Here is a 24,751-nt window from a genome sequence, read left to right as displayed (position 1 = left end):
TTCCCCAATTGTCGTTCACCACCAGTCACATTTGACTTTAAAAAATAAAAATAAAAATGTATTTATATTATTTATTTATTATTGCATTTATATCCCACCTTTCCTCCAAGGAGCTCAAGGTGGCATACATAGTTCTCACAGTAATCCTAGGGTGACAGTTAGTGACTAGCCCAAGGTCACCCAGTGAGCTTCGTGGCTGAGTGGGGATTTGAACTCTGATCTTCTGGGCCCTAGACCAACACTCTAACCACTTTGCCACACAAACCTTTATATTTAAAATGATTCACAATATATACAGCAAACAGCAAAATCTTGCCACCAATGGGGGCATTTCCTCCCGGTGTAAATAGTATTTATTTTATTTTTTTATAAATATATTTATATACTGCCAATTCATATAAAATTTCAAGGCAGTGCGCTATTGTATGCTAGCTTCAGAAAATGGATTTTCCACAGGACCACAGCAAGGGAGAAAAGGATAACAATTCTCCCTCCATGCTTGCTCTGATCACTTTAATTTTCACGGGCTCCCCCTAGCTGATGCAGTATATGTTTTCAAAAAATCCACATGTTGGACTCAATGCCTCCTCTGTTCCATAGAATTTCCTCACAAATAAATGAGGTTAGGGTTTCAGCCTTAGTCGTCCCACTCCTCAGCCACTATTTAAAGTCAGAGGAGAGAGGAACAATGTCTATGCCTCAACTGCGACTTACCACAATGTTGTTGTAGTCGCTATCGACTTATGGCAACCCTATGAATCAGCAACCTCCAATATCGTCTGTTATAAACCACCCTGTTCAGATCTTGTAAGTTCAGGTCTGTGGCTTCCCCAGTAGTTCACTGAGTGCCATCTGACCTGGGGGTCTCATCTTCTAGCACTATCTCGTGTTGCATTTTGGATACTCTGTTCATAGGGTTTTCGTGGTAAGAGGTATTCAGAGGTGGTTTACCATTGCCTTCCTATGAGTCTGGATGCATCTTAGTCTGGTGTCTCAGCTTTGACCATTCTGCCTTGGGTGACCCTGCTAGGAGTCTAGCCTCTTGGTCTAGACTCCTGATGGCATTGCTGTCAGCTTCTTTGACACTCTCAAACCCCCTCACCACATTAAGGTGTGCATCCCAGAAGAAGTACCATAACGATGTCATTGTAATGTTCACTGTGTCATAGAGCTTACATTAGCGTGCTTGTATTTGCATCACGGACATAACAGTGAATTGTATTCAACTAAGTCCTACTCAAAGTAAATCCCCTTGAAATTACCTCAGGGTACCATCTTGTCCCCCATGCTGTTTAACATCTATATGAAGCCCTTGCGAGCGGTCATCAGGAGATTTGGGGCAAGGTGTCAGCAGTACGCTGATGATACCCAGCTGTGTTTCTCTGTAACATCTGAATCAGGAGAGGCTATGCAAGCCCTGGACCGCTGTATGGAGTCGGTGGTGAGCTGGATGAGGGCCAATAAACTGAGTCTGAATCCTAGCAAGATGGAGGTACTGTGAGTTGGTGGTTCCCGAGTTTGGATAATTGGTCAGTTGCCTGCTTTGGATGGGGTTGTATTCCCTCTGAAAGAGCAGGTCCATAGTCTGGGGGTGCTCCTGCATCCATTTTTGTCGCTAGAGGCCCAGGTGACCTCCGTGGCTAGGAGTGCCTTTTGCCAGCTTTAGCTGGTAAGACAGCTTCGGCTGTTTCTGGACCGGGATAGCCTGACCACTGTTGTCCATGCACTGGTAACCTCCAGGGTGGATTACTGTAATGCGCTCTATGTGGGGTTGCCCTTGAGGTTGATCCGGAAGCTGCAGCTGGTGCAAATGCGGTGGTGAGACTGCTTATTGGGGCAGGGTATCGCCAACATGTCACCCTGATGCTGAAAGAATTGCACTGGCTGCCCATTTGCTACCGGGCCAAGTTCAAGGTTCTAATCTTGGTGTACAAAGCCCTGTACAGCTTGGCACCAGGATACCTGAAAGACCGTCTTATCCCTCGATCACTGTGCTCTGCAGGTGAGGGCCTCCTGAAGTTACCATCTTATCAGGAGGTCTACTCCGCACAACAGGAAATAGACCTTTAGTGTGGTGGCACCTACCCTGTGGAATTCTCTCCCCTTAAATATTAGACAGGTGCCATCTCTGTTATCTTTTCAGGGCCTGCTGAAGACCTTTGTCTTTCAACAAGCCTTTTAAGTTGAGACCTATCCCAGTCTGCGTCTGTGTTGGAATAGTTTTTTAATATTTTTTAAACTTCTTTTTAAAAATGTTTTCAACCTCTTTTTTAAAAGATGTCTTCAAAGCTTTTTAAAAATGTTTTTAAAGATGTTTTATTTTAATTTATTTTAAAGTCTGTTTTTTATAAAGTTTTAAAGTGTTTTTAGTACTTTTGTTTGCCTCCCTGGTCTCCTGGTGGAATATTAATAAAATAATAAATAAATAAATCTAAGCTATTTCTATTAACTTCAGTGGGTCTACTCTTAAGTAGGACTAGTGTTGAACATCACCCAGTAGTCTTTTCTAATTTTGGAATCGTAGATTTCTGTTTCAACAAACATATTCTATTTATTTATTTATTTAAAATATTTCTATCCTACCCTTCTACCCTATAATAGGGCACTCAGGGCAGCTTACAATAAAATCGAACATGTACATAATAAAAATTGTACACAATAAAGATCACAAAAACATTAAAATAAATTAAAATACCTAAAATGCAATTGAAATACATAAAATACAATATATAGCTAGTTCAGTGGAAAACTATATTATATATCTATATCTATATATATCTATATCTATATCTATATATCTATATCTATATCTATCTATCTATCTATCTATCTATCTATCTATCTATCTATCTATCTATCTATCTATCTATCTATCTATCTATCTATCTATCTATCTATCTATCTAATATAGTTTTCCACTGAACTAGCTATGGACTCATTTAAATAGGGATGTTGTGTGTGAACTAAAGTAGTCTTGAGTGCAAATGGATAGTGCTGCCAGCTTCTCATATTTCCATGTTAGGTTCACACAAGGAGTTACTTGTAATCTTAAACAGCAAGATCTGGTTTATAGCAGTTCATTAAGATGCCTGCAGATGGATAGGCAACACCTCACTTTTAGTATGTGACCTTTGGGGGTTAATTTTTTCATATAGGTCATAAAACATTTTGCTGGGTTAATGTGTCTTTCACTTGTTATGGGCCAATGCAGCTGGCAAGCTTCACCAATGATATCCCTTGGGGATATCATTGGAATTGGTCCTCTTGCAGCAGGGAGGAGAGCTAGATAACATTTTCTCCTGTGCAAGGTCCATTTGTACAGCCCACGTTATTTTGCTGCCCTGGGCTCCTTTGGAAGGAAGGGCATATCATCACTGTCATCATCAGTGGGATTTGTACAGGAGATATTTGCTGATGCACTGTATTCCCCCCCCCTCAAAAAAGACGTACTGAAAAGGAAGACACTTTTTATCACTGCTGAAATTGTTTACAAGGAATTCTGAATAGTATCAGCTCAGCCTTTAATGTCCTGTGTGTGTATGTTTTACCATTCTGTGGATGATAGTCGTCATGTGAAACTGTTTGCACTCAAATGTAAAGTCAATTTCACTGGTGTCCATATGACTGTTCATGAGCCAACAATGGTTTGTGCAGAATACATGTGTGTAGGTTAGACTATTGGTTGGTGTTAAAGAAGAAGATGGACCATTGGACAGTCAAGTTCCATTTTGTCTTGCATTGGCTCTCCATGGTCACAGAAGAGGCCCTTTCTAGCCCTATATAGAAATTCCAGGGATTGAATGTGGGACCTTTCACATGGGAAGTATCTGCTCCACCAGACAGCTACAGCCCTTTCCTTAAAGGGATGGCACCAGGAAGAGTGTGCAAATACTTGGCACTTAACAAATATCAAATGTGATTAATTGCTCCCCATAATGCATCTTTGGGAGCCATTAATCCACTATAAAAAGGCTGTATAATATTTATTTATTATTTTATTTATATCCCACCCTTCCAGTAGGAGCCCAGGTAGACAAACAAAAGCACTAAAACCACTTTAAAATGTCATAAAATTTTATTTATTTATTTATTGAATTTATTAGTCACTCATCTGGGAGGTTGTCCAACCACTTCGGGCGACGTACAGCCAAGAATACACAATTAAATTACATAAACAGTAACATAAAAACATTAACAGATTAAAAACAGACTTTAAAATATATTAAAACAAAATAATACATGTACAACGCATGGAAATTACCATTTAAAGTCCAACACCTATTGAAGTATCAAAAGCCCACCAAATATTTGAAACTGCTAACTGTTTTTTCCTTGAAATCAGATTTTAATGCTTTCAAGACCAGACCTTTTTACATTAAAGTTTTGGTTTTAAACCAAATTTCTCCCAGGTGGCGGCTTGTTCTACCCAGCTTTGATGGGCAGGCACTTTTTTGTGGTTGAATTAAAAACTCCCAAAAATAGGGATAAGAAGGTTGTAATGGACACCCAAATAGTAGCTATATTTTCAATAGTCAGGATATAATCCGCTTACCATAAATGTTCTGAAAAATATGAGGCAAACATCTTATTGATAATTTGCCTGTGTTTATATTATTAGAATATATTAATCCTTTTCCTGTAGAAACTTAATATAGCTCTGAATGCAAATAAAGCATATTCATGTTTTAAAGTTCTGTAATACAAACCCTTCTTGGACTTAGAAACTTTAAAAAAAAGATTTCTGCATAAGCACTTTCAAGGCAGTATATTTTCCTGGAATCTTAGGATTGTATATTAAAATTCTGAAGAATGTCTATATGTAAAAAGCAGGCTTCAGTGGCAGATCTTCCTCTGACAATTGATACTGCACAGGCAAACTCCAGTTTTACTAGTAAAGCTATGGGAGCATTTAGAAATTATAGTGAGGTAATGGACCCAAGTTCCCTGTTTGGGGAACTTGGAAGAGTAATATAATTTTCTTCTTCTTTGCTGCATTGCATTAGTCTACTGGGCGAGGTGGTTTTCATTAATTAGATCTAAATGTTTGCCAAATGAAAATCCTGGTGAAAATGCTCATTAAAACAGGATGTTAAGCAGATTATGTATATATTATATGACAAAATTGCAACATCTGGTTTATGGATTGCATTTCATGTGGATTAATATTTTAGAAGTCTTGTGCCATGGCATATTAAAAAATACAGTATTTAGTACTGCACATATGGGAATCTCTTTTGTAAATTATACAGCTCCAAGTGCCATTAATACCAGTTAATCTTGTTTGAGTATTTCCTTCTTTTCCTATGCCACTATTCCCTACTATATCAGAGAGAAAGAGAGAGAGAGAATGCCACAAAGCCATGTTCTGCATATTATAGACTAGAATATATTTGACACAGCCTCTTACTCCCTGTACTCTAATGTAAGTGAAACAGATGCATGTTCTTCACCTATTTTATCCCTCCTTTCATTTCCTTCCCTTTTCTCTGTAATTTCCTCCATTGTTGTGTTGAATTATAGATAAAAACCTCCTTAGCATAGGGAGTGCTCACCATCCATGCCTCTGGTGCAATATAAATATGGGGTTGTAATCCTCCTTGTACTGACAGACACCTCTTTGGTCCAGTAGAGGCTCCCAGAAGCAGGACAGGATTTGCCCTCTACCCATGCAGTTCCAATGGGTCTTCCAACCCTCTGGAGCAGATTTGAAGGGCAAGAGAAAGATGCAGGAGGGAAGATGTACATTCAAAAATGGCTTTATTTTTTCTGTTCCACTGACAGAAGCCTCCATTGCATCAAAGAGCCTTCTGTCATCAGAGGGATACCATTGGATAGGACCCTATAATAACTACATCATTCTTTCATGGAAAGCTTCATTAATTTTCCATAAATTGGAAAGAAGCATGATTACATGTGGACAGCCAAGTGCTTGAAGTACATATTTAGCTGCCATTGGTCCATCAAGCTCAGTATTGTCTAAACTAATTGGCAGGTGCTCTCCAGGGCTTCAACAGGAGCCTTGCACAGGAGCTTTCCCAGACCTTCCTGAGTTGCCATAGATTGAATGTGGGACCTTCTGTGTGTAAAACATGTGCTGTACCAATGAGGTATGGTGCTTCCCTAAGTGTAATGCTATTGCTAAAATGGTAGTCCCTAAATGGCATTGTAAATTAAGTCATTATTATAAGTCATTTTTATAAGTTCAGTCATTTTTATGATGTTGCTAACTAGGTTATTTGACTGATTTTTAATGTTTTTGCTTATTATCCATTTTGTTTTATATTATCTTGTTTTTGCAAACCACAAATTTGGTGAAGTATAGGATAGAATCTCTCAATAAATAATTTAATTACCCTGTGACTGCAGCCACAGGATAATAAGGAACTGCTAGTGCAGGCATTTTAGTAATCTTTGGGTTGCTTCAAGCATAGATCTGTCTGTGGAGTTTGATTAGCAGTCAATTCATGCAGTCAGCCCATCACATGATGTTGCTGTCATTAGGTCAGCAACATGTCATGTGGAAACATACACCTAGATTTGCTGGACTCTTTCAAATACCCCCCCTTCCAAATATACTGCTAGGTTTCAAAGCTTAACTTTATTATTCTTTTTAACTGGGGGGGGGGGAATCGTGTTTAATTTGTTAATTTGAGGTTGTTTTGTGTGGCTGCTTACCAACTGCAACTTTTTAAATTCACTGAGATTGCATGTTTGTAACTTAGCATCTTGCATAAACATAATGGGTTGCATCCAATACAAGGCAAGTGGAAGTCAGCTTGCAAAAAGAGTTTTCCCATCCTTTTCTCCCTACTACAGCCCACAGTGCCCCATGAAAACCCTCTTGTGGGGGCTGAGGAACTTTCCTGAAAGGCATGAGATGTGTGGTGTGTGTGGGGGGCTGCATTTGTAGGGAGGAACAACCGCAACTTGGGTGGAGGCAACTTGCAGGAGATTTGCTCGCACAAGCTGTATCTGCCAGATCTAGGATGCTTTCTCCTTCCCAAGACAGGTCCCTGTGCTATATTCTAGGCCTTCTGTGAGGGTCCTGTGGTCCTCAAGAAAGGGTCATTGGCGACTACAGCAGGGAGGAGGAAGTGGGAAAGCAGAAAGAGGTGGGAACAGAAGTCCACTCACATAGCTTTGAATGCAGCCAAAGGAATTTGTACTCTCACCATTTAATCTGTTACTGGCTAGCTAATTCCTTGGAATAGAGCAGTGATATATTTTGGATAGCCCTTGAAATAATGTCCATCACACTTTTAAAACATAACTTTTCAAAAATATGTATTAAACTAGCCTATTTTATTCTGCTTACAGACCTGAACTTACAAGATCTGAACAGGGTGGTTTACAACAGATGCTACTGGAGGTCACTGATTCATAGGTTCACTATAAGTCGTAATCAACTTGAAGGCACATAACACACACAGCAGCCTTTATTTATCAACATATCTGCTGCATCTGTGGTAGTAATTGCATTCAGATGTGTACACTGCAAGAATAATTTGCCTATTTTCTGTATTAAACATGGCCATTGTTGGCAGATCTCTAGCCTACAGAAACTTTTCTGGAGATGATAATTTTCATTCATTCCAGTGAATATCAGCATCCACTGGCATATTCCAAAAAGTGGAATATGGATATTCCTTACATATTTCAGACATTGTCTCCATCCTACTGGGAGGAAAGGTGGGATATAAAATAAATAAATAAATAAATAAATATGTGGGTTTGCATACTGAATGCCAGCATTAATCAGAATTGGGATATTCATAAAGGATGTAACAGAGAAAGAGTTTGCTGGATTTATCTGCTCAAAACAGGCGTGCATATATGTTGAATTTTGTGTTAAAAGCTTATTGCATATTTATTTTCAGAAAACTAAATGTTTTTTCCATGCAGGTTTTTTAAAAAACTAAAAAAACTAAAATATGCTTGTTTGATACTGATCAGTGGCCAGTAAACAGCTTGCTGCATGGCAACAAAATTGTAATTTGTCATTAGCAAATGCCAACTTAGTTATAAACACAAACAAAAATGCAATACTTATTTATTTTATTTAACAAAATGTATATACTGCAATAACCCCCCTAAGTGGTTTAGAATGATAATGATGATAGTAATAGTAATACATTAAAATTATCAATAAATTTACCAGTGAGAAGGGATGATTATTTATTGTAGGCCCTATAATTTAGGGCACAATCCAACTGCTGTTTACATCGGTCTGAGGGGAGTTGGATATGGCTCAGCCGGGCTGTGCTGGCATAAGTCCCTCACCCTGGCTCAGCCAGAGATCCTCTGGAGAAGCCCAGCCTGGTATAAGGGGAGCCACTGTAAGCTGGTGTGTTCTGGGAACATGTCAGGGGAGGGGCTGAGGGAAGGGACTTACGCTATATCTATGTCCCATTCAGCTCCCTCCTGTGGCCCTCTCTCCTAGCAGCTGGTATGCCAGGAAAAGGGATGGTGGAAGGAAAGCTGTATTTTGTTTCCTTCTACTGTATTCTGCCGGTGCAGCCAGCATCCTCCCCTCCAAGAGGCCTCAGCTGGATGTGGCAGCCCCTTCCACCAGCTCTGCCTTCACTGGCTTCATTCCCGCCGCCCTTCACCAAGATGGATTGCTCTACCCCTCTGCAAATGTAGCCAACTGAAAGTTGTTCATAGTGGAGTTTCAATGTATGTGCCACACACATAAATTAAAGATTTTAAAAATCTAAAACTAAATCTAAAACAAAACAGCCTTAAAAAAATTACAAATCATAACAGCCAGCCTAACAGTGTCGATCACAATAGTGATCCTTCCCTGCACCCTCCAATTTAATCAGAAGTTGTCCATTAACATTTCTGTGTCAAATAGAGAATGCCAGCGCATGTTGTTCAACCCAGCAAAAATCAAATGAGGGCAGGGAGAAGAGGAAGTTGCTTGTGACACAGTCTATTTTTCTTCCTTTCTTTTAACATATAATATCCATCTATTCTGGCTCCATTTTCAGTTACCTTGCCATAACTCCAAGGACTTTTTCTACATGCAAAAGTATTTCGCTTTGTTCTTACCAATGACATCTAAAAATAGAGATGGTCAATATGCATTACTGCTGAGAGGGATCTTTCTGTTTAATATTGATTTCTGTTCCAAGTGCCCTCCAAGCACGTTTATTTGGGTGAAAACGGGGGGAAATACATCTGCAATCACTAAGGACACTGTTGACATGGAAATGACTGCTTCCCTTTAGCTGAACGAGGCATTACAAAGGAGCAAGAAAATTGTATTGTTTCTTTGAAGAAGATTTTATGTTGTTTAATTTGTTAATTCTGGGGTGCCTTTGAAGTTTTTAAAATATTTCTAGAATTCTTATAGTCTTGCAAGCTGCTAGCAAAGAAAATGTATCCAACTTTGAAGTTCTATTAGCACAACAGACTTCTGCATGCCCAATGGAAGTTCCTTTTCTGCTTGCAAGCTGTTAATAAAGAAAATGTATGCAAAGATATGTAGGGTTATTCCAGAAGCACCAGGCTGATAAAGGCTGATATACTGCAACCACTTAGGAAGGGCCAAGGCCAAAAGTCATTTTGAATCAATGCTCCCCTTCACAGCTAAGGAAAGATTGGTTGGGAACAACAAAGCATTTCCCCCACATTATTTATTCATTTATTAAATGTATATCTCGCCCTTCCTCCCAGAAGGAGGCCAGGGCGGCAAACAAAAACACTAAAACCACTCTTAAAACATCTTACAAACATAAGACTTTAAAAGATATTAAAACAAAACATCTTTAAAAACATAACAATATATCTTAAAGACATCTTTTAAAAAACAGCTTTAAAAACATTTTTAAAAATAATTGCAACGCAGACTGGGATAAGGTCTCTACATAAAAGGCTTGTTGAAAGAGAAAGGTCCTCAATGGGCACTGAAAAGATAACAGAGATGATGCCTGTCTAATATTTAAGGGGAAGGAATTCCAAAGGGTCGGTGCCAAACACTAATGGTCCGCTTCCTACGTTGTGCGGAATGGACCTCCTGATAAGATTCAGGTGCATCTTAAGCCTTGGGGCATCTCTAGTGCATTTTTAACCATCCTCCTTTAAATACCCAGCTCTCATGCCACAAGAACATAAGAAGAGCCCACTGTTCATATAATTTTATATGTGAACATAAATGAAATCTATCAATGACTGTTCCTTCTAGCCAGCCAGCCAATACAGATAAACAATTTGGAGTTTCCTCATTAAAATTCTCTCTCTCTCTCTCTCTGGCATATATATTTTTTGATCTTAAAACCCTAGCTTTTTGTCTTTCCTAGTTTTTATCTATGCTTGATCTTTGGTTTTTTTCCCCAGCTCTTAATCTTAGCAGATGGTACAATATTGGAAAGAGCATTAAACCCTAGTAGAATGGTCAGAAGATCTGTCTACACTGGCAGCTTTTTGTAGGAGACAGCAGACTGGCAGATTCTCTGATATTTGGACTCTATATATCATGTGGCAACCACAGACGCGCATGCACCCTCAAAGGCTTTCCTCAGTGTCCTATTCCCCTCTCCTCCATCCATTGAAAGTTTTCTTTAACTCAGAATGCATTCATACCATACATTTACTCTACTGTTATTCCACTCAAAAATGCCCCCCACACCTTAATTAGGCTTGAGAATGAGCCTTCTGTTAGACCACATTCACACAAGGGTTGCCAGGTCAGAAGTATCCCAAAACCCTACTGATGTCATTAAGCATGATACATTAAGCATCAATCACAGTTGCTTGGAGCATACAATTAATTTTTTTTTCTCTGATTGGAAATTAAGATAGAAATCTTAGCTAAAGTATGGAGCCTGGGTAGGGAACATTTAATCTAGCCTACTTGCTTTCAGCCAGAAGGGTTTAAGTGCCCTCAGGTCAGGCCCGTCACCAGAAGGCCATTGCAGAAAGAAAGGAGCCTAGTGTTGTGGAGATGTTAGATGGGAGCATTTAGGAGTAAAGATGGATGCCCCTGAAGGCTGCAATTCTAAACACACTTACTAAGGGACTAAGCCCCATAGAACTCAACAGAACTTACTTCTGAGTAGATATAGTTTGGATTGTGCTGTAAAGCTTGACTAGGGATCCTCTGCAAAGACATCCATATCCAAGCAGTCATCCATTGAGGTCTTTCTTTTTAACTAGAGGTATTGTCTTTTTGCATTCTTCCCTGATAACGTCTCTGACTTCATTCCATAGTTCTTCTGGTTCTGTGTCAACTAAGTTTAAAGCCTCAAACCTGTTCCTTATTTGATCTTTATATGCTTCTGGGATGTTATTTAAATTATATTTTGGCATTATGATTGCTTTGTTGTTCTTCTTTAGCTTTACTCTGATCTTCGATACGACCAGTACCGCAGTCTGCTCCTGGTCTTGTTTTTGCAGAAAGTATGGAACTTCTCCATCTTCTGCTACCAATTATATAATCAATTTGATTCCTATATTGACCATTTGGTGATGTCCACGTGTACAGTAATTTTTTGGTTGCTCAAATGTTGTGTTCGCAAGAAACAAATTAATTCATAATCATGCCACTTTAAGTTGTTTTGCAACTGTTTATACTTGTTTGATGGTTATTGGATTTTAAAGGGATTTATTTCTTATTGTGAGCTGCCTTGGTTTCCAATCACCAACCCTACCTTACAGGGTTGTTGGAAAGACTACACACACACACACATTGCAGATGTAAAAATACACCCCATATAATAGTTTATTGTCAAACCAGTTGGTCATTGCAGAACATTTTTTAAAAATCAGTATTAGTTTCCTACATAATAAAAACTGTGATACCTAAGTAAGCCCTGCCAAATTGCATTAAAAAATAGGATTGGAGGAGGAGAGAAAGATTTACAACGCAAACACAATTCTTTGCTATGTTCACTCAAAAGTTCCAAAAGTCTACTCAAAAGTAAGTCCTATTGAATTCAATGGGGTTTACGCCAGGTACGTGGGATTAGCATTGCTTTACTCCCAGAAACACAAGTGTTGGATTAAAGCTTTCATATTGGAAAGGTTTTCAAAGCATTGCCCTCTTCAACAGCCCAGGGTTTGACTCTTGCACACAAGAGAAAAAAAAACTTGAAAGCTATATACTTACCCAATTTATGAGATTTTAAGATAAACGGGAAAAACCACCATTTTCTGGCGTCGCAATGAGGTCTAGGCACTGCCTGGAGGCAGGGCCGGCCGCAAGCATGCTGGGGCCCTTGGGCACCACCCTGCCCCCGTGCTCCCCTTCCACGATTCGCCATTCCCTCGCTAAACCTTATTATTATTATTTATTGGATTTCTTAGTCGCCCATCTGGCTGGCTAACAAGTCAGTCTGGGTGACGTACAAAATGACACATCAATACAATAACATTAAAATCTAAAAGCAATGATGTTAAAAACTAGCCCACCCCAAAGGCCTGCCTGAAGAGCCAGGTCTTCACGGCCCAGCGGAAACTCGTTGTAGAGGGGGCCTGGTGGAGATCATTTGGAAGGGAGTTACATAGGGTGGGGGCCACAATTGAAAAAGCCCTTTCTCTAGTCCTCACCAGTCTAGCTGTTTTGACTGGTGGGATAGAGAGAAGGTCTTTTGAGACCGATCTTGTTAGGCGGCATAGCTGATGATGCTGGAGGCGCTACTTCAGATAGGCTGGGCCGAAACCGTGTAGGGATTTAAAGGTCAAAACCAACACCTTGAATTGGGCCCGGCAAGCAACTGGTAGCCAGTGCAACTCTTTGAGCACTGGAGTTACGTGATCTCTCCAGCGGCTGCCTTTAATCAGGCACGCCGTCGCATTCTGTACCAGTTTCAGCTTGTGGACCATTTTCAAGGGTAGCCCTACATAGAGCGCATTACAGTAGTCAAGGAGAGAGGGACCAATGGGAGCAGATGATTGGGAAGGTGGGGCGTAGCCTCCGTATCAGATGGAGTTGATACAGTGCTGCCCGGCTCACAGCCAAAACCTGAGCTTCCATGGCTGTGTTTTGCAGCTGTGCGTGATGTGCGCACAGGGCTACCCTTAACTAAGATGGCAGCCGAGGTTTCTGTAAGGGACTGAAGCCTCTGCTGCCATCTTGGCTGATGGCAGGAATGTACACGCGTAGCATGCATGCGTGCCATCAACCAAGATGGTTGCACAGGCTTCAGCCCCTTAGAGAAACCTCAGCTGCCATCTTGGTTAAGGGCAGTCCTGCGTGCGCTGTGTGCACAGCCTCAAAACACAGCCAAGAAAGGTAGGTTGAACAAGGGAATGGCGGGGGCTCTGAAGCTCCCACTCAGAGATCCATGGCAGTGATCTTGCCTCGAATTGTGGAAGGAGAGGGGAGGGGCCGCTGTAACCCCAGGGGCCCTCGGCCAGGGCCCCACCTGGCCACCCTTTGAAGCCCTGCCCCACCTGGAGGTCAACAAATCACAACCCTTGCTTCACTATTGGCTACAATCCTGAAAGGGCAGGGTTAGAGCTATGAGCTACTGTAACAGATCCTAACAGATTTAACAGTCGCAGGGGGGTGGCTGACATTTTGGTGTATATCTTGGGAAACAGACCACCTAGAAACTTAAGGGTTTTTTTTTAATTGAAGCTGAGAGTCCAGAGATTAAGCTGAGTCACCTGGAGACCTGGAGAGGACCCCCAAAAGCTGGAGTATCTGGCTAAAATCCAGACACCTGGTAACCCTAATTCACACCATACATTTATTTAACTTTAAACAGTCATTCCCAAAGAATCTTGGAAAGTGTAGTTTGTTAAGACCTCTGAGAGTTAGGAGACTTCCTATTCTCCTCACAGAGGTACAATTCCCACAGTGGTTTAACAACCAATCTCTTTTCCGAATGAACTCTGGGAATTGTAACCCTGTGAGAGAATAGAAGTCTCCTAACAACTCTCAGCACACTTCACAAACTACACTTCCCAGGATTATTTGTGGGGGGAACCATGATTGTTAAAAATGGAATAAATGTGTGGTGTGAATGTGGTCCACTTCTACTCCAGGATCATCTGCCACCAGCTGTCCTGTGAGAAAGGTCTGGATGACTTTTTATGTGTTGATATTGCTTAGTAGATTTTTTAAAATGTATTTTATGTTACTTGTAAAATGTATTTTATGTTACTTTGCTTTGGAAAGATTTGTATCCTGAAAGGCAGAATATTTTTATGGAAGCAGTTGGACGTGGTACAGTTGACCACAGAATATCCTCATGAACTGTTTGACCATAAAAAAAAAAAACTAAAAAGCAAAAAAATTATCACCTTCCAAATTCAGTGGCTTGGGTGGGATATTGACTTTGACAGCCTATGCATTTTTTTCTGTTTTCTAACATCAAGTATCAAATGTTGCTTCAACTGAAACTTGTTTTTATCTAGAGCAGTGGGTGGAAAACCAGCTGGACTCCAATTCCCAATCTGATGCTCCAGATGTTGCTGGACTACATTGTTCCCCACCATTGGCCATGCTGGCTAGGGCTATTGGGTGTCCAGCAAACATCCAGAGGGCCATGAGTTCCCCACTCCTAAAGTCCATATGGGGTAACACTTCTGTTCTGACTACATAAAAACTTCCATGTACCCCAGATTTGAAAAAAGTATGAATTTATTTCCAAAAATGTTCTAATCTATAGAATTCTCCCTTCACTGCTCCCTCTTTTTATTTTTACATATAAGGTTTTTAACTCTCATTGGAGGAAGCCTCAGCGATACAGGAAAGTCAGACATGCAGCAAAAAGTGAATGCAGTAATTGAAAAAGAAGGGATGGAAGGTGTAGCAAAAAGACTGAATACAACAGGGCAAACATTACAAATAATAACTGATGGATTAACTCAACCTGAAGGCTTTGACATCCGAAAAGGTAAGACATTTGACGACATTAGTTCTGTAATCTCCAATTCCCCATTTTGTCTGATTATTTTATTTTTATTTTTAAGCCAGTGTCATGTTTAGATAGATGGATTGATCGGACAACTCTCTTTAAGCTGTCTGGGGCAAGAAAGCATTGTATTACTCTGTAGACTGGGTAGCATGGTTTAGTTTTATAATTAAGAAATGTGAATCCTGTCTCTAAATCATGCTCCTTTAAAACCATAGGAGGACAGTCTTTCTAGCTCCTCACAAATTAGAGCACTTTAGTATGTTTCCACAGTGGGTGAGCTTGTGATCCCTAACCTGCTCGGAGGAGCTCTACTGTCCAACATTCTTTGAAGATGGACTGTAAATCTCCTTTTTTCCTGCTTGAATAACACAGAAAGTGCGAAGCTAAGAAGCAAATTGTTTGTGTTGTGCACCAGTGTAATGCTCTGTTTTTGTTGGAGGCTGGGTTGCATATTTCCTGGAGGTTAGTACATCCTTAATGCTTAGATCTTCCCTACACAGTTGTTTGTTTAGGAAATAACAATAAAGAATTAAGTGCACACTCTCAAGAACAGGGATGTATTGGGTTGGATCCAGACATGCCCTTACATGAACAGAGCCCCCCCACCATGCTACTCTGAGAGGTTGGGGGACCCTCCAGAATAGCATGGGAGGTGGCACCAAGGACTGAAGGGAAAAGAAGGAACCAGTGAAAATTGCTTCCTCCCTTCTTCCAGTAGAGTGTCTCATGAGTTAAACCCTGCTCACAGGAAGTCTGGATCTAACCAAATGAAACACAGGCAATTTTTTATTAAAAAAATCACTTCTCATTTCTCTATCATCCTCCCCCCCCAAAAAAAATCTCAAGAAAGAGGAAACAGTGCCCCAAACAAGCCCATCAAACCCTTTATCATTGGACCCTTGTTGCAACTGTATTTACTGAGGTACTGCCATGTCTCAGCAATACAATTCACAAACAGTGAACAGATGCGTAACTCTGTAAAAGCCGTACCAGCTTATATTTTAAAACTCTCTGTTATGTGCTTCAACAAGCTTAAGAAATAAATTTTAAGCTGCCAGCATCAATCAAGAGGACTAATAAAACTAATGGAAAATATAGTAAAGCCTATGTTTTAATTATGCAATAGACTGCACAAAAATAGAACCTTTTTTGTGTGCAAATCATATATGGGCAGGGGATACGGAGCCTCTCGGGCATGCCGGGAATAGTTTTTTTCTAAACAGCAGTTTGTAATATATATGAGTTGCTGCCTATGCCCACCTCCGCTATAACCATTTATGTCCTTTTAGAGTTTAGGGTTTTTGTTATTATTATTAAGAATAAAACTGAAAAATGCCTGCACTGCATAGCGTAATACTGCAAGAAGCTTAACTGTTTGTGATTGGAGGAATTAGGTTCATTCCTTCACTGGAAACTTTGATGTCATTCATTCTTCCGGTACCACTGCTGGACTTGACTGCACAGGGTCTTTTTTTATATTTTTTTAGTTCTTCCGCAAAGTGTTCCAGAAAACATTAGAAACATTCCCACTGATTTTAGGTGACGACGACACCTTGTATTTAAAAATAAATACATGTTTCAAGCATCGCATTTGATTCTGAGACTTAGGATTTGAGTATCTTCTGCTGGGAAATTTGAACATGTCTCTGCTAAACTCACAGTAACAGTGCGTTGAGAAGGGGGGGATAAAGGGAGTATAAAGTTGGGGTCCAAAAATAAGAAGTAGTTGGTGAAACTGAACAAAGAGAGTCTCAAGGGTAGTTCTGTACTTCCTCATGTAGTTGACAGGTAGAACTGTTCTACACATGCACATAAATTGCATGTTATGCAGTTCTTGGGACTGTACCATTTTGGATTTAGGAACAGAAAGAAAAAAGAATACCTTTCATGCAGAAGAGAGAAGACCAAGTTGGACTTCCATCATGGATGTGTTAGTTTTCCATATCAAGAGAGATTTTGAAACATGACCCCCTTGCCAGCAGTTTGAAATTGTACTCTTGTATTTTTATTTTATCTTATCAAATTTGTATCCTGCCCTTCCTCCCAAAGGCACTCAGGGCACCAGTGTAATTTATCTGTAGCATGTGATTTATCTAAATGTGCAGACCAATGTGCTCTTAAGACTCCAGATGTGATTCTGAAAAGCATTTACAACTATGTCAATGGAGAACAACACCTTAAAAACACAGTATAACTCTACTGTATAAGTGAGACCTGCAAAAAAATGGGCTCAAATAATAAATCAAATAAATAAATAAACAAAATGTTGCAGTGTGGAGTGCTTCCATTCAGTGTGCCAGCCTACCAGCAATGCCCTCTTCCAGAATGCTTCATTCCATTCCATGTTAAGTTCAGAGCTTGGAAAAGTTACTTTTTTGAACTACAACTCCCATCAGCCACAGCCAGCATGGCCATTGGATTGGGCTGATGGGAGTTGTAGTTCAAAAAAGTAACTTTTCCAAGCTAGTTTCACAGTAAACTGTGTTAAATAAGTTTTAACTGGTCGTATGTTAAATAACACAAAGAGAGTTTTGGCTCAGTGATCGGGGAAAGATTTAAAATAAATATTTGAAGCTGGATAGAGTCTTGAGGGTTTTAAAGTGTTTTTACTGCTTTTGTTTGCTGCCCTGGGCTCCTGCTGGGAGGAAGGACGGGATATAAATTAAATAATAAATAAATAAATAAAATTATGTTATACTGTTTCATCTCTAATCATATCACCTCTAATAGTGCCTCCCCTACCAAAAAAATGGGGGTTACAATTACATTGCTGTATAAACCTATGCCAACACTTGAATGAGTCTTTTAGGATATTTGTTGTGCATTCCCATTGTCTTTTATAATAAGTTGGCTTTTGCATGAGCACTTTATGCCATTTTTAATTTCCCCATTCACAAAGCAATGGGGATGTACTGTTTTGTTTAATATTTTGCTATGACTACGTGTACTACAGCTAACAGCTATATTCTTTATTTTCCCCAAAACAAAACATTATGTTGTTCATTTATTTTGTGTTGTTTATATATGTTTTTAAAAATATTTCTATGCTACCCTCTTGCAAAGCATCAGGGCAGTGTACAGCAACATAAACACACTTAAAAACAATACAGACCCATTTTTAATTTAGCGGCAATTTGCTCAATTTTCCTTACAATTCTAGTCCAAAAACTGTGTATATTTTTATTCTCACCAGATATGACTGAATTTGGTATAGACTACATCTCCAGCCTATTGTAACAAGGAGGTCTGGCACCAGGTATGACTGGGCCCTTGGGTGCCAGCCTGCCCCAGGCCCCCTGCTCCCAGCCCCCCCAACTGTGCAGGACTGCTCCATCTACCTCTTCTCTCTCTTTCTGTGAATGACCTGCACGCTGGGTGCAGAGGTCACTGCCATCAACCAAGATGGTGGCAGAGACTTCTCTATGGGGCTGATATCCCTGCCGCCATCTTTGTTGATGGCACACATGTACGCTACACTGCGTGCACTCACATGCCTGCCATCAATCAAGTAGGCAGTAGGGGCATCAGCGTATTATAGAAGCCTCTGCTGCCATCTTAGTTGATGGCACCTGTGTGCACAGGGCATTCACAGAAAGTCAGGTAGGTGGAGTGGGCGGGTGTTGCAGGCCCGCACAGTCTGTAGGGTGGGCTGGGAGCTCCATCTGTGCAATCTGCAGCAGGGTTGGGAGTCAACCCTGCCAAGGATCGCGGAAGGGGAGCACTACCCCCACACGCTAAGGAGGGGCCCTCAGCCAGGGCCCAACCTGACCACTCTTTGGTGCCGGCCCTGGTAGCTGGTAACCAGTACATCCTTTGGAAATTTTTACAGAGTGAGAAACAGCAAATAAAGCATTGTATTAAACTTATCTTTGAAATTAACCTATAGCATAACATAGAGCATATTAACAAAAGAAAACAAATATCTATATTACAAAAGTTTTAACTTTATCTGTTTTAGATGATAAAGGAAAGGGAAAAATGATTAAAAATTTCCACAGTCTATAGATCCAAAATATGTGTGATAACCACTGTTCAGTTATATCTTTTATTCTTTATGGAAAGCCAAACGCTTAAGGCCAAACTAGATGTTTTTCATGTAGTTTGCCATTATATGGTTGGTTTTTGTTTTAATTGCTGGTATGGGGTTGGGAGGAGAGCCAAAGCAGAACTATGAAGTGAGCAAGGGGAGGCTTTAACCCTTTGCCCCTGCCATCTCCTAATATGTCTGGCATACATAATGGAAAGAAAACCTTCACTGGCACCAAAGGCTTTCCTCCCATTGCAAATAGAAGGCATGGAGAGGTGGTGATTCCAGTCTGGACTGGGGAGGAGGGAAGATTAAAAAAAGAAACACCCTTCTTCCATTTCACGATTCTGATCAAACTCATTTCCTCTTACTAACTTTTTTTTAAAAAAAATCAACTACGCTAGGACAAACTGCATAACAAATGTTGCATATAGTTTGACCCTTAGCTGAGATGCTGAGCATATTTTCTAAATAGAATCATAGCATAATAGACTTGGAAGGAGTCTGTAAGGCCATCGAATCCTGCTCAATGCAGGAATCCAAGTTAAAGCATGTAAAGTTATGTAAAGTCAAGCGCATGACCATCTGTAGCTAGCCTGTTGTTCAACCTCCCTTTGTAATGTCTGTTTTTTATTTTTTTTAAATTCTTACATTTTCGTAACAGATTTTGATAAACCTGATTTCAAGAGGAGTATTGTCTGTCTGGAAGACTTAAAAGTTGGAACTATTTTGACGGGAAGAGTTGAAAATGCTACTCTATTTGGAGTCTTCGTTGACGTCGGTGTTGGTAGAGCAGGATTGATTCCAATTCGGAGCATAACAGAAGACAAGCTTTCAAAAGCAAAGCAAAGAAGAAGTCTTAGCCTGGGCCCGGGAGAAAAAGTAGAAGTCAGAGTACGTGAAATTGACATTCCACGATCCAGGCTATCATTGGACCTTATACGTGTGTTGTGAGCTCTTTGTTGGCACCTTTCATTTTAAGGGCTACCATTTCATCATGATGAGCAGAATGCACCTGAAACATGGGGATCAGATCAGACTCTCTACAATTTCTACACTCCTAGGAGTGTGTTGGGCTACCTAGAAGCTCAGAAAAGGGCCAAAAAATACAGAGACTCTGACTGTAAGAACAATTCTATGAACAATTCTAGGCTTTGTATCAGGAATAGGAAACCTGCCCCCACCCCCAAGATGTTGTTACTTGAACTCTGATCTGTCTCAGCCAGCATGGCCAATGGTCAGAGATGAAAGGAGTTGTAGTCCAACAAGATCTTTAGGGCTATCCCTGATTTATTATGTGGGAGGCTATGTATGTGGCCACACTGTAATTCATAAAATTGTGGTGGCCCTTTTCCAAGCCATTACAAATTGTGAAAATCTCACTGAGTGTGTATGTAACACCTGTGTGGGGCAGCAGTTCCACACAGCCATGACTAAGATTCAAACCCACTGGGGGCCTTGGATCTCCTGGAAGGGGTTATGGGGGTGGGGGTGGCAGCAAGTGTCTGAACTGAGCGTTAGTTTCTCCAGTGGAGAAACATCAGTAAATCCAGCAATTTAAAATGGTCAAATGATTTTTTAACAATAGGAATTCTTATTTCTAAGGGTTTATCTACTTTCTTTTTCCTTACTTGTGTGTCTTTACTTAAAGAGAAAGGCAAAAATGTAATGTTGGAACAATTCAACAGATTTAAGACATATAGAATATAAAGAGCTCCAGAACATGGTCAGCAGGTTCCACATTTTTCACTTGACAATTCTGACATTAGGAAAGGTCATGTCTTTGGCCACCATGTCCCCAATTTCCCTGCCCCCTGAGCCAACCTCATTTTTGTACCCATTTTCTTAAGACATGTCAGAGGGATCCTTCTGCCTAGTTCTCACTTTGGTATAGCACTTCAAGCTTTCAGGTATGGCCTCACATGACAGAATGCTACTCCACAGGGATGAGAAACCTATGGCCCTCCAGAAGTTGTTGGACTCCAACTCCCATCATCTCTGACCGTTTACCATGATGGCTGGGGATCGTGGGAGTTGGAGTCCAACAATGTCTTGTGGGCCAAATGTTCCCCATCCCTGCTCTTCCATATTTGTTATTTTAAAAAAATCTGCCTATAGAAAAATGTATTCTAACCACCTATCTTTCTCTCTGACAAGCTAGTTTTCTATGAGGATTTTGTTTTCTTTTTATAGAGTAACATTCAGCTATATTATCCCTTCCCCTGCATTGTGAACAGAGCTTGGAAAAGTTACTTTTTTAAAACTACAACTCCAATCAGCCCCAGCCAGCATGGCCACTGGATTGGGCTGATGGGAGTTGTAGTTCAAAAAAGTAACTTTTCCAAGCTCTGATTGTGAAGTGGTATAGTCTAGGCACAGGCATATCACCTCATTAATTACTGTAGGAGGAATCAATGAGGTGATAAACCTGTGCCTTGGCATACCATTTCACGCTGTAGCTGAGGGGGAATTAAGGCTGAATGTTCTTCCATTTAAACAAAATTCCCTCACCTGCAATGTGAAGTGGTACAGCCCAGACAGAGGTTATTAGCTACTAGGTAGGTTGCAGTGGTGGCTTCAGCAAATGACTTTAGCACTTTTTCTGAGTTGAGTAATAACATTACTTTTGGATTCCTGTTACGAAGTAAGGCAAATTTTAATATAAATGCATACTCCCAGACTAGGGTTGCCAGGTTCAGGGCCTGAGGCTGATCCTGTATCTTTAGCAGAAGAGAAAGTCAGCCAAGTTGCAGGTGTTCTTGCCAACCCTGTAATGGGAAAAACCACAAGGTGGAATTCTCCCTTCCCCTTGCACAACTTTTAAATATACAGAAGACCTCTTAGAGCAGCCTTTCCCAACCAGTGTGCCTCCAGATGTTGTTGGACCACAACTCCCATCAGCCTCAGCCAGCATTGCCAATGGTCAGGAAAGATGGGAGTTGTGGTCCAACAACATCTGGAGGCACACTGGTTGGGAAAGTCTGTCTTAGAGGCTGGGCCTGGCAACCAAGAGGTCTTCTGTGTCTTTAAAAGTTGTGCAGGGGGGAGAATTCCACCTTGTGCTTTTTCCCATTACAGAGTTGCAAGAACACCTGCACTTGGCTGACTTTCTCTTCTCAGGATCAGGTTCTGAACCTGGCAACCCTATCCCAGACAATTGCTCACTTGTTTTGTTGTGGATAAAGTTGATCATTACATTCGGCTCAGCTTCAGAAAAGAACGTTTCATGAATCTGTTTGTATGATGTTTCTCTATATGTAGAGGGGAGGGGGTTGTTAGTTTAAAACTTTAAAAAAAAGTTATGAAATGCAGAATAACTGGAGGAATTGCAGTGCCAAGCTATAAAAATGGGATTTGTAATCAACAAATGCAGACTTTTTTTAATGGTTTGAGCTACAATTATTATTATTTTATTTTATTTTTCAATTATCTTGTTGATAAACAACAGGGTCATGTTTTTGTTAAGGAAAAATCTTTGTCCAATGGTTTCTTTTGGAGTCTTTTTTAATTAAAAAAAAATCAACTTTATTCATTGCTTGAGTACCTTTTTTCCTATTAACTGACTCGGTTAACTAATACTCTGCCACGATCTTTGTATACAAACCTCTTTCAGCAACTCATTTTGCTGGACGGCCACTTTAAGAAGCCCTCCTATTGGATGCAGTCGGGGCATGGCTCCAATCCCTATTTCTCCTACCGACAAGTCTCATTGTCATCACAACTACACCCCTGCAGAGCACTGTGTTGGCTGGGGATGATGGGAATTATAACCCAAAACATCTGGAGGGCGCTAAGTTGGTGAAGGCTGTGATAACAGCTTCCAAGACAAGCAGGAGGCCCAGTTCCAAAGGCAGGAGGAGGTTGAATTTCAAAAGCAGTAGTCGGGGAAGGGGCCAGGAGCTAATCCGAAGGGTTTCCTTTCCAGTGAGACAAGTTGCTCAAACTGAAGGTCTGAGGCAGGGATTTTCCAATGCTTGGAGCCAGATTGGTTCTTGTGGTCAGCTGACTGGGTGCTGCTGCAGCCCAGACCCACCCCTGAGAAAGACTTCTGGCACAAATTTGGCCATGGTGGCTTAGGAGCTAAGGTGCTGGCGCCTGGTTGCTAGGAGGCCCGGTTTGAGAGAAACAATATTGCCTTGTAGTTTGTTACTGAACAGAACACAAAAGTGGACTAATTCCTTGGCAAATGGCCTGTGACAGGGTAGCCAACTGGTGTCCTTCAAATGTTTTGGACTACTGTTGCCATCAGCTCCAACGGGTATGGCCGGTGGTAAGGAGCTATGGGATTTCTAGCCCTCAACATCTGGAAGGCAACATGTTGGTCACTTCTGGCCTATACTGTACATTTAATTAGATAATACAGGAAAATAGGTAGAAAAATCAGGAATTTATAATGAATACTGGAAGAATAGAAGGGAATCAGTTGTCACAGAGCACGTCAGATATACGTTCAGAACTGTCCCTTATGTTAAAGCTCCTCCTCACATAATGTGATATGGCAAACCCCTGTATTCTTATGTAGACCAACAGCACCATCTAGAGTATCTGGGATTTGGTAACCCTGCAGATGACTCCTGAATATCCTAGGTTTTATTTCTAAATCTACATTCCCAGTTTAATCCCCTTTTTTACAATGACCAAGCTGGTCTAAACTGTCTAGTTCTTTTGTAATGGAAGTTCAGATTCATTAAGAAAGAAGCAGCTACCAAGTAAATTCCTGATTGGCTGGTTAGGTTGCTTACATCAGAAACTGAACTTCTTTCTCTATTGGTGCACCCTACTCTCCGTATAAGGAAGAAGTTGGTTTTCCTGGACTCTAATTCTTATAAATATGTCAGGCATTTCATCAGTTGGAACCATCCAATTCAGACAAAGATGCTCTGTAGAGCAAATTTTTCTGAACTTCTTTTCTACAAGGAGCTCACATGTTCTTTAAATCCAGTACTCCACTCAAATAGGTAAAATATAGCAAAGTTAGTTAGAACAACTTTTTGATAATTAATTTGGAAGTCTTACTGAGTGAATAGGCAATTGCCTTCCCTTTTTCCTTTTGTGTCTTTTTATTGTAAGAATTTTTAAATGATCTTATGCTGTATGATATGGTTGTTTGATATTATACCTGTCCTGAAATATCAGCACTGGTTGCCTATTCACTTCCAAGCCCAATTCAAGGTGCTTATTATGATGTATAAAGTCCTAAATGACTTGGGCCCCGAATACCTGAAGGAGTGCTTCCTCCTATATGAACCAGTCCAGGTATTGAGATCAGTGAGTACTGCTCCCATCAGAGAGCCAGGGGTTGGTGGCGGTGGCTCATGACAGGGACTTCACTGTGGCAACCCCTAAACTGTCTCCCCATAGAGGTGTGTCTGGCATCAAACCTATACCCCTTTAGTTGAGCACTTAAGATGCACCTGTTTACCATGGCCTTTGGAAGTCAAGTATGATTTTTTAGTTGTCGTCCCTCCACATGGAATTATTAGTTGTTTTATTGTTGCTGTTTTATGATTTACTGCTTCTTGATTCTTTTGTAATTGTATTTTTATTCTGTGTAACCCACCCTTGAATGAAGGGTGGGTAAAAACACCAGAAACATATAAAAATTCTCTGGGAGCTTTTTTGGCTGAAGAGCGGGGTAAAAAAATGCTTTAAATAAATAAACCTATTGAAACCCATACACTTAAAAACTAAACTGGGTGACAGCCCTAATTTTCACTCTTATGTTTGCTATCTTAATCAGGATCAATGCAAACCATGCTAAAGTGTTTCTGGCAGGCACTTCCATAAGGTACAGGCCACTTACGAGATGATCTGGTAAAGTAATCAATAAGCTATTCAATTAATGCAAGTCAGT

The 24,751-nt window shown here is 40.5% G+C and overlaps 1 protein-coding gene across 2 annotated transcripts in view; it reads left to right on the top strand.

Moving 5' to 3' along the window:
• SRBD1 (S1 RNA binding domain 1) overlaps nt 1–21,655 on the top strand; it is a 265,692-nt gene extending 244,037 nt beyond the window's left edge. For both annotated transcript variants that reach the window (XM_061625422.1, XM_061625423.1), the window contains exons 20-21: nt 14,665–14,849; nt 19,562–21,655. In XM_061625422.1, the coding sequence (XP_061481406.1) occupies nt 14,665–14,849; nt 19,562–19,851 (475 nt within the window). In that variant the 3' untranslated portion in view covers nt 19,852–21,655. The remainder of the gene's footprint in view (nt 1–14,664; nt 14,850–19,561) is intronic.
• The last annotated feature ends 3,096 nt before the right edge of the window (nt 21,656–24,751 follow it).

Source organism: Rhineura floridana, chromosome 4, assembly GCF_030035675.1.
Source record: "Rhineura floridana isolate rRhiFlo1 chromosome 4, rRhiFlo1.hap2, whole genome shotgun sequence".
NCBI classification, from domain to species: Eukaryota; Metazoa; Chordata; class Lepidosauria; order Squamata; family Rhineuridae; genus Rhineura; species Rhineura floridana.
Note: the sequence above shows the minus strand (reverse complement) of the source record. Positions and strands in the feature narration are given on the sequence as shown.